The 11,309-nt window shown below is 38.6% G+C and overlaps 1 protein-coding gene across 1 annotated transcript; it reads left to right on the top strand.

The window, feature by feature from the left end:
- Positions 1-3,832: 3,832 nt before the first annotated feature.
- Positions 3,833-5,244, top strand: LOC139473072 (carbohydrate sulfotransferase 11-like). Its single transcript, XM_071255583.1, has one exon. The coding sequence runs from the start codon at positions 3,935-3,937 to the stop codon at positions 4,874-4,876; it is 942 nt and encodes a 313-aa protein (XP_071111684.1). The 5' UTR covers positions 3,833-3,934; the 3' UTR covers positions 4,877-5,244.
- Positions 5,245-11,309: the final 6,065 nt, after the last annotated feature.

The raw sequence follows: 11,309 nt of genomic DNA, 5'->3' as shown, positions 1-11,309 counted from the left end.
TTGTATTCCGATTCGGCAGGGTACATGTCCAACATGTGATTATTAACTGATTTCACAATCTAGTTCTGTACCTACGGATATCTGAAGAGGCGTGTACCCTGCATATTTGTTTGTTATTTAACGCCGCACTTTCAATTTTCAATTTTTCAGCTGTATAACGGCAGTCTGTAAATAATCGAGTCTGGACCAGACAATCCAGTGATTAATATCCACGCAATTGGGATCGCTGACATGCATCAACCAAGTCAGCGAGCCTGACCACCCGATCCCGTTAGTCGCCGTTTACGACAAGCATAGTCGCCTTTTACGGAAAGTATTGGTTGCTGAAGACCTATTCCACCCCAGAATCTTCTCGGGCCGTGCCCCACATAATGGGAAGCTATGTACTCTCGAGCGCAACTATAGATCAGCTGTTACCTGTTTTTGTGAGGTCAATACATGCGGAGAATAGCACAAGAGTCGAGCTTAGCCGGAGACAGCTGGTAGACATGAACTGAGAGCGTGTATTGAAGACATTTCGAGTTGTCGCACACAACGAACACAAGGGGAGTTTATCACGGTCAGGTAAATACGCTCTTGTGCATGCCCATATACTAGTCATCTTGAACATGTATTTGTATTCATTAATTTTTCTGATTAGGTCAACAGGAGGATATGACAGTATAGTACCGGAAGCATCGACGTACAAGTTACGTACATTTTGCTTTATCTTTCCGGATGTGCATTGCTTAAAGACCCTCGTAGACCCGTGAAGATCCGGGGTAGAATTGGTCTTCAGCAACCCATGCTTGTCATAAAAGACAACTGTGTTTGTCGTAAGAGGCGACTTGGGATCGGAGGGTCAGGCTCGCTGACTTGGTTGATGCATGTCATCGATCCCAAATGCGCGAATCAATGCTCATGATATTAATCACTGGATTGTCTTGTCGAGAATATAGACGCGATTATTTACATACCGCCGTCATATAGCTGGAATATTGCTGAGTGCGGCGTTAAACAACAAACCAACCAACCAACCAAGACCCTCCGAAGATCGTAGACGGCGCCAAACTCGACTAACAAACGTATTGCGAGACTGATTCCCTTCGTTTCTCAACTCAAAAACTGTTAATGTTTTGACCCCTGACCGGATAACGCAGACCCTGTTTAATAACTACCATTCAACGAATACTGTGACTAAGGCCAGAATTATCAACTCAGAGGTGCATAGACGGGACAGCAAAGACCCTGTTTGAATAACCATTGGTCAACGCTAACCCGTATTGAATCAAGGCCACATTAAGACTGGTAAACGTACATCCTCTGCGACCATGAAACAAGTTCTGCAGCTGTCGCATCAAGGAGTTCATTCTTAACGTTATCACTGCATCGGATAAGACAATCCATATCCTATGCTTGCCGTAAAAGGCGACTAAGGGGATCGGATGGTCAGGCTCGCTGACTTGGTTGATGCATGTCATCGATCCCAATTGCTTGGATCAATGCTCATGATATTAATCACTGGATTGTATAATCGAGACTCGATTATTTACAGACCGCTATCATATTGCTGGAATATTGCTGAGTAGCGTTAAACGACAAACCAACCAACCAACAATCCAAATCCATTTTGGTTTTTCTGGTTTAAGGAGACATAATGGGAGCTGTTCAGCAACTGTTCCCATGTTCCCGCAGGCTGTCCTCCCCCCGGGCGATGATGGCAATGGCGTTTGCAATGGTGACAGTTTACCTTGGTTCAAAAGGCAAGTAAAAGTGTACTCATCTCTAGCAGTATATTACAGCAATATCAGTATCTGGTGAAATGTACCTTCCTTTGTGCAGCTGTGTCTCTGCTGGAAAAATGAAAACGTCTAATATGACCATCTCACACTTTCCTCCCTTTTTAAACTCGTGAAGATCCGGGATAGAATAGATCTTCAGCAACCCATGCTTGCCGTAAAAGGTGACTATGCTTGTCGTAAAAAGCGACTAACGGGATCGGGTGGTCAGGCTCGCTGACTTGGTTGATGCATGTCATCGATCCCAATTGCGTGGATCGATGCTCATGAAATTAATCACTGGATTGTCTGGTCCAGACTCGATTATTTGCAGACCGCCGTCATATAGCTGGAATATTGCTGAGTGCGGCGTTAAACAACAAACCAACCAAGCAACTTTAAACTCAATGGTCGTATAATTATTTTGATTGGTGTTCTATAATAGTAGAAGATGGTTTAAGTTCCACTATGGGCTTTAAAGCAACAGCTGTGAATCTGGAGGAACATATATATATATATATATATATATATATATATATATATATATATATGTATATATAATAATTTCGCCGTCTGTTACGTCCTGACATACTGCCCTAAGCGTAACACAAAGCAGGTGCTACACAAAGATTTCCATCATTAATCATTCACTCAGCGTCGTTGCAGATTTGTCGCCATGTAGAACATCGATCTGGGTGTTGGTAAATGAACTTATTTCAAAATATCGTTCCATGATGTTAGACTGAGTAATTCTTTTTTGCGGTGACTTGGTTGATACATGTCATCGATCCCAATTGCGTGGATCGATGCGCATGATATCAATCACTGGATTGTCTGGTCCAGACCCGATTCTTTACAGACCGCCGCCATATAGCTGGAATATTGCTGAGTAAACAAACAAAACAAACTAAAACATTCCAGAAGTTTATTTACATTAGTTCTTACGGAAGCCTTTTAGGGCCATGTGTTTTGTGTGTTTTGTCGATACTATGTTGAAATTTCAAGATACTATCTTGAAATTTCAAGATACTAAGTTGAAATTGCAAGATACAGAAGTTAGTATCTTGAAATTTCAACTTAGTATCTTGAAATTTCAAGATATTATCGAATTATTTTTTTTAAAACAAATGGCCCTAAAAGGCTTCCGTAATATTATCCATTGCATGATAAAAGCGGTCGTAGTCCAACGCTACGCCAAAACAAGTCTGTATGTTGAAGTATACATGGTAACAACAGTTAAACGAGACAGATTTGTATCCCAATTGACCCATACGTTTACGTGACACTTCCTGTAAACATTAACAATTCACAGAATTAACGGAATAATTTCCATATTTTCAGTTCTTCAACTACCAGGCAAATTGTCCTTCCGGAAGTCAGCGGGCCACGCTGAAGCTAGATCATCACAGGTTAATATTTCAATTCAAATTATGTTTTCGAAAACGTCTGAGCATGTGAAGATATGCAACCGATGGTGTCATAAACATCGCAAACCAGAAGTTGCGGTTGCTTGTCGTCTAATTATATTCCAGAGAAGTTAATGACAAAGTGGGGCCAATTCTGCCTTTGTCTGATCGGTGGCCTCGTGGTGGAAGGTCATGTGTTGAGTGGTTCATTGTTCATTTCCGTTCCAGCGAACAATTTTCGAACTCTTTTCATTTGTAAGACGACCCGTGAAGATTCCAGGGTAGAATAGGTCTTCAGAACTCATACCTGCCGTAAATGGCGACAATGCTTGTCGTAAAAGGCGACTAACAGGATCGGGTGGTCAGGTTCGCTGATTTGGTTGATGCACGTCATCAATCCCAATTGCGTGGATCGATGCTCATGATGTCAATTACTGGATTGTCTGATCCATACTCGATTATTTTACAGACCTCCGTCATGTAGCTGGAGTGCGGCGTTAGGCACCAAACAAACAAACATTCGTAAGACCGAAGTCCAAATTGTTTGTATATTTACATCACAGAATACTGAAATGGTCTTTCCCTTACTTTCCATTCCTTAGAAGGCTATCATTGGGAGTTAAACCTGTACGTATATTGTTTCAGCTGCGACTCACCAACGCGATTGATACCGACCCCTCTGTGTATGCAAAGCGACGAAGTCGTCTACAGCAACTTTGTGTGGGAAATGACGGCAAGGGGTGGACAGAAAACATCCTCGTCTACCGCAACATGTCATACGGTGTGCTAGCCAAGGCCGGTTGCACTTTCTGGATCCGCGTCTTTCGGTTCCTACACAATGATACGTTGGGACGTAAATTTGACAATCCTTTCCAGATGACGAGAGGGGAAGCACACGGAGGACGCAGAAAAATAAAGATGTATCGACTTCAGAAGGAGGAGGATAGACGTGTTGTCATGGCAACAACACGTTTCATGGTGTCAAGAAACCCATTCACTCGCTTGTTCTCAGCCTACATAGACAAATTATATCTTATTGACTATTGGTCACGAGCTGGTAGAACCATCGTCTCCCGCAGAGAGAATGCATCTGCTTTAAGTCTGAGATGTGGGCACGATGTGAGCTTCGCAGAATTCCTTTCGTATGTTGTAGACGTTGGCGAGCGTGATGTTTTGTCCCTAGACGGACACTGGCGGCCGATAGAGCACACATGCAACCCGTGCGCATTCAAACCGGATATAGTGAGCAAACAGGAGACCTTCTCGCAAGATGCACGCTTCATACTGTCGCGATTCGGTCTCGGATACCTGATGCAGAACTACTCTAGCACGCACCATGTGCTGGATGAATTGTCACTAATTACAAAAGGGAACTACAAGCCCAGTGACGCGTGCCTAACCCGGATGCAGATGGCAGGAAGGTTATGGCGAACATTTCAGATCAATGGCTATCTAACTCACGGCTCAGAGGCAGTTTTAGAAACGGAATCTTCAAACAGTCTGACTGAAGACAAACTGATTCAGTTGATGTCTAAATCCTGTCTGGACCACATTTTGACCAAACAGGAGTCTTCAGCGCAGAGACGAGCCCACCTTAGGCAGGCCTACGCCACAGTACCACGGAATATACTTGATAGGGTGGTCAAACTATTCAGAAATGACTTTTTGTTCTTCAACTATGACAGTTCTATAGACAATCTTTTGCGTGAGTAACGTGCATAACATGTGCAAAAGGAGGGTTGGGGTCTTTGATATTTCGTTCAAGAACATACCCGTGAAGATTCCACGGTAGAATAGGTCTTCAGCAACCCATGCTTACCGTAAAAGGCGACTTTGCATGTCGTAAAAGGCGACTAACAGGATCGGGTGGTCAGACTTGGTTGATGTATGTCAGCGATCCCAATTGCGTGGATCGATGCTCATGATATTTATTACTTGATTGTTTGGTCCAGACTCGATTATTTACAGACCGCCGTCATATAGCTGGAATATTGCTGAGTGCGGCGTTAAACAACTAACCAACCAACTGTATATCACTCGTTCCATAACGGTGTAGGAACCTACAGCGAAACGTCGCTCCTAATTGTACCTAAATCTTACTCCAACTTCTAAATTCCCCTCAAAGAAGAAAGGTAATGTAACTTGTCAATTATCTTGTTAAAGTGTGGATTTAGCTACTCTCTCTTTATTACTGTTACACAGTTGCTTAGCTAATCAGTATATTTCATCTGGTTTAATTAATCAGTGATCGCTGTCAGTGTTATTGGGTTTTTGATCCTTTTTATTGTCATCAATATTTGCAACTAACTGATAATGATAAACCCAGGAACCTTTTACCACGTTTTCATTATTACTTTATTCCGGTCGCTGGAGCACAGCTCCGTGACATAATGAACACGCATGGCGTTGTAACGATTGCACACGTACCAGCTGTACCCCATCCGCATCGGGTATTATTCTCGTGAATTCTACCGTAAAAGTATTGACAGTGAACATGTTTTCCTTAGAACATAGATCCCTTAATTGCAAAACATTTCAGAGTGGGGTCATTATTAATCACCCGTCACTTCGGCAGGCGAAAACTACCAATATATACCTCCAGTATGCAGTACGTCCAAGGCCAGCCAGATCTGTCAATGACATCGATGGTTACCTCCAAGGTTATGCAACGCGGATTCATCGTTTGCACATCGGTTTTTCGATTCATACCTCAATGAACCGAAAAAATACACAGTCATATGAGGAAAAATTTGGCCCATTCTTATATGCTTTGGTGTACATGTAGCAAAACACAGTACCAACATAAACATGTTCATGCTGGGTCAGGGACTTGGACATAGTTTGATTTTGTCTTCATGTTGGTAACAATATTTTGTACTTGAACAACCCAGCAGTTAAAAGGGTTCCACTTGTAAGGAAGCGTAGTAGGGCCACGGTGAAAATGTATTTTGTCTAAGTACCTCCTACGTAGGACTTATTATCTCCTACGTAGGACTTAGTATCTTCTACGTAGGACTTGTTATCTTCTACGTAGGACTTAGTATCTTCTACGTAGGACTTAGTATCTTCTACGTAGGACTTATTATCTCCTACGTAGGACTTACTATCTCCTACGTAGGACGCAGTATCTCCTACGTAGGACTTACTTTCTCCTAGGTAGGACTTACTATCTCCTACGTAGTGCTTAATCAATGAGGCTTAAATAGAACACACTATATATCAGTTCTAAGTTCTGCGTAGGAGATACTTAGTCCTACGTTGGAGATAGTGATTCTAGGCCACTAAGTCCTACGTAAGAGATAGTAAGTCCTACGTGGGAGATACTAAGTCCTACGTAGGAGATAATAAGTCCTACGTAGGAGATGGTGATTCTAGGCTATACTAAATCCTACGTAAGAGATAGTAAGTCCTACGTAGCAGATAGTAAGTCCTACGTACGAGATACTAAGCCCAACGTAGGAGATACGTAGACAAAAAGAATTTCACCGTGGCCCAACTACGCTTCCGTACACTTGTCAGAAAGAAAATATATATTTTTTAATTTGAAGTTTACACGATATATGGATTTCCCATTGAACGAAAGGTCTGCTACATGACAACGAAACTGGAGTTCATAAATGTATGAACGACACATTTTGACGATCATACGTTTTCCACGAGACTGTATTCTTGAAATCACGTAAAGACTGCAGTGCCAGTCTTCAGCAATCTGTGAATTTACCTTAGTATCTATTTGACACATTTTTTACAATCACCTTTTAATGATCGACCAATTGATCAGTGATGACTAACACTTGTTTCTCCCATAACAGGGCTTGATCTTCAATCGCCAGCAATGGTTTATTCGCAGTGGTTGTTTTTTTTTCACCCAATCTGCTGGCTGAGAGTGGAGAGTTGTATCATCGCGTTTTGATTGGCTGGCTAAAAATAATTGACGGCAGTATTTTCGGATCGGGGTTACCCGAGGTCGTCTAGTACAGGAAATCCCCAGCTGGCAAAACATTACCGTAGTGACGATGTTTCCATTGCCGAAAGTTGGTGACCGTGAGAAAATTTGTCGGGGAAGTAGGGGTGTGATATGTGGAGATCAGAGAATTTGATTCAGATTCAGTTGCAGAATGAGAAGACGGTAACCGAAGCGAGATACCGCATCGATATTACGGGAGCAGGTGAGCAACTCCGGTACATTAAATTCTTTACTGGGCGTTTTCAATGCTAATAAGAAAGCTAATGAAATAGTTAATTAATTCATGTAAAAATACCGATGAAATAGTGAAAGAAACAATATTGTTTGGTATTTTTTTTTTGAGTAACTCTCAACCACAAAAGAAATGTCACGTTTTAACGAAGTGTTGATCTAGAGCCGATCGATCAAAAACATATTTCATAGTTATATTAAAAAAATCGAGACTTAAATTTCATATTTTAAGAAAATAAACAATCAAATAATTTGGATCTAAAGCAATACTCAAATTTAATGCAGGAAACGATCAATCTTTGTCGGACGGACCCTACATCTCAACCACAGCAGTTGTTTCCCCTTTCAACAGGTGGAGTTTATCCAGATCAATATAATTAATGTATTTTAGACTATAATTAATTTGTATTTTTTTAAACATGAAGTTTTCAATTATTTAAACATACTATCTCAGGACGATTAAGAAAATCATTATGTAAAACAAATTCATCCCGTTTAAACCAGAATGTATTAAGTCATACCTAAATCTAAATAAACTCCAGAAAGTAATATATATATTTATATTTTTTCTGAACTATTTTGATTTATTATAGGGATCAGACAAAATGACGAAGATAAAGATGGTGGGCACAAATCAACCTTATTAGGTATTTTTTTCAAAAACAATTTTTTTTTCAACAAAGATGTACATTTATGCATTTAAAATATATTTTGTATTTTAGATAGGATGAAATAATCTCAAAATTATTTTCATAATATTAGTTTTAGGTAGAAATATCACAGTTAATTATTTTCAGAATTAACAGACAATACAGTGTATTAAGACATTAGAATTAGGTTTGTCTCAAGTATATTCTTTAAACCAAAGATCTATTGTTACTGAAAAAAACACTTCTTCAATGATGCAATTGTTATATTATCAGAGCAGATAAAGAGCCCCAATATGCATAGCTAGCTTAATTTAAATGATAATTATTTAGCATTTCTTGGGATGATAAACTGGACATATGACAAAATAAGAAATGTATTTTTATTTATTATTATTCTATTACAAGGATTGCAGTGGGTTATTATTTTCACATAATCTAATTGGCTGCCTGGGAGTGGAAAGCTGTGTCGCTATTTTAATCAGAGACCTTAAATTATTCTAATGTGTAAATTTTCAGAATATGGTAAGTAAAGAAAAACTCAAATTTATTGGTGATGAAGAAATGACCAACAAGAAGTCCTCTTATAATATTTTACCATAAACCTCATTTCTTTACATTAGCAATGTCTAATTATAATTTCAATAATTTTTAGCAAAAAAATCACATATGAACAGGTCCCTAAAATTCATATTTATTATTGTCTTGTTTTCATGAAGAAAATGTTAATTTTAAGTTACCTATTATCAGTAAGTCTTAACTATAAATCGGATAAAATAACAAAAGAATAAAGTTTGGAGGTAACTGTTGCAGTAAAATAACAATGTAAAATTACAAGGGTATTAAAATGCAAATATTTGTAGAGCTACTGAAATGATAATTTATTGTTTACATATATCCTATGTATTTATGTTTCACACATAATAAATTAATGTGCTTGTCAAATTCACAAATATGGGGAAATTAGATGACTCATTAAGTAACATTTTTGGTGGCATGATGTTAAATATTATGTTCAAAAGAAAAATTGTCCACTGAAAATTATCCACTGAAAAAAGTTTTTTTATATAATAAAAATACATCTGCTCACCATGTTCGGGAACAAAACAAACCAAAAAAAAAGATGACATGGAATAATCATCATTTTACATGTTAAATTATTCACTATAAAATTAGTTTTAAAGAGGAAATTTCGTCCAAAAATATTACAATCCATTGATGGATTTGAGAAGATGTAATCAGCTGATCAGTTGCCTGAGTTGGTATTTGTAGAATCTTGTCTGATCAATCCTTTGGGCACTTGTTTTTGCGAACAAATAAACGAACAACGTATTTACAGACACTAAAAAGGTGGGCCTATTTAGTGTTGAGCATTGAGAATGATAGTCACGGCGAGACGAAGGCAGATAAAGTTATGGGCCGTGTAATCCAAAACCATTGACAAATATCAAATCACATTACTAACTCTCAAAACGTTACTCCCATCAGCTTTTAATAGTTAACAAAAAACATAACATGAATGCTAACAATTGGTTTGCTTGTCAGGGAAAACTCGTGTGAGTTGTCTTCGCTAGATCCTTTTTACCTGTTTATGGTGCAGTTGTCTTACTGAGCATATTCGAAAACGAAGCTGGGGGAAACACGGGAAATCTTCAACTACGAGCTCGACTTTTTATGGCGAATTGTTATGGGAGAAAAAGGATTAACCTCTGTGTTCGGTTGTTACCGAAAAATCTACATACTCGTGATTAATCTGCCACAATTAGAACTCGGCAAAGCCTTGTGATTAATCTGCCACAATTAGAACTCGGCAAAGCCTCGTGATTAATCTGCCACAATTAGATCTCGGCAAAGCCTCGTTCTAATCGCGACAGATTAATCACTCGTGTGTAGATTTTTCGGTAACAACCGAACACAGTGGTTAATCCTCTATAAAAGCAATAGGTTGATTGACAACTTTGCAAATCTCTCTGTCACGTTTATCGCGTCGGCCATTTTGACGTCTTGTACTTGATGTAAATGTATTACGACGCGCTATCATTGTGACTGACTTACCGAGGAATTTCTTAACATACCTTTCTCATCTAGTGAGGATTTTATTTGAATACATGTGTTGATCCTGTAGAGTATGTTGAGCATACATACGCTCATGTCACCTCAAAACAGTTTTGAGGAACTATGTTGTTCCGCGATACAGCTGGTTGTTGTATGGTTGTCAGTGTAATCATACCGTCACACGTACTAAATATAGTTGTGTAAATATATTTGTGAAAGTAGTTTGTTTAATGACATATTTGTTAGTTGGGAACTGACCACTTGATACGTGTGTATCAAAAACATATTGAGGTTCACGGATTAAGTCAAATATAATAGCAACGCACACACACACAATATTTAGGCTCATGGATTAATTCAAATATAACTTGTTTAAATATAACAGCAACACACACACACACACACAAACACAAAAAATATTAGGCTCACTGATTAATTCAAACATAACTAGTTTAAATATAACAGCAACACACAAACACACACACGCGCGCGCGCGCGCACACAAACAAAATATTTAGGCTCATGGATTAATTCAAATATGATTAGTTTAAATATAACAGCAACCCATACACAGACACAAACTATTTAGGCTCATTGATAAATTCAAATATAACTAGTTTAAATATAACAGCAACACACACACACAAAAAATATTTAGGCTCATGAATTAATTCAAATATAACTTGTTTAAATATAACAACAACACACACATACACAAACACAAAAAAATATTAGGCTCACTGATTAATTCAAATATAACTAGTTTAAATATAACAGCAACACACACACATATACGCAAACACACACACATATACGCAAACACACACGCACACAATATTTAGGCTCATGGATTAATTCAAATATAACTTGTTTAAACATTATACATTGTGGGTAAATGTCTTCTAGGGGTAGTGTAATTTCGTTAACAAATGATGAAAACGATCATTTGGTAGAAGGACCTTTCCTCGAAATAAAGTGGTGGCAAAAAACGTTCGAGACAACTGTTTGGTAACCTCGGCCTCTTGGTGACTGCCTTCAGTGCGATAAGACACCTGGGCCTCGTTGCACAAAGCGATCTTAGCGGTACGACTGTCATAAGCCTATGTTAAAGTATGCGAGTTACGATCACCCGAGCGCTAAAATAGCTTGGTGTAACGGGGTACTGGGGTCATCCAGGTAAGATTTAAGTGATCTTCGTGAATATATATATATATATATATATATATATATATATATATATATATAT

This window comes from Haliotis cracherodii, unplaced genomic scaffold (genome assembly GCF_022045235.1).
Source record: "Haliotis cracherodii isolate W230 unplaced genomic scaffold, xgHalCrac1.p SCAF_26, whole genome shotgun sequence".
NCBI classification, from domain to species: domain Eukaryota; kingdom Metazoa; phylum Mollusca; class Gastropoda; order Lepetellida; family Haliotidae; genus Haliotis; species Haliotis cracherodii.
Note: the sequence above shows the minus strand (reverse complement) of the source record. Positions and strands in the feature narration are given on the sequence as shown.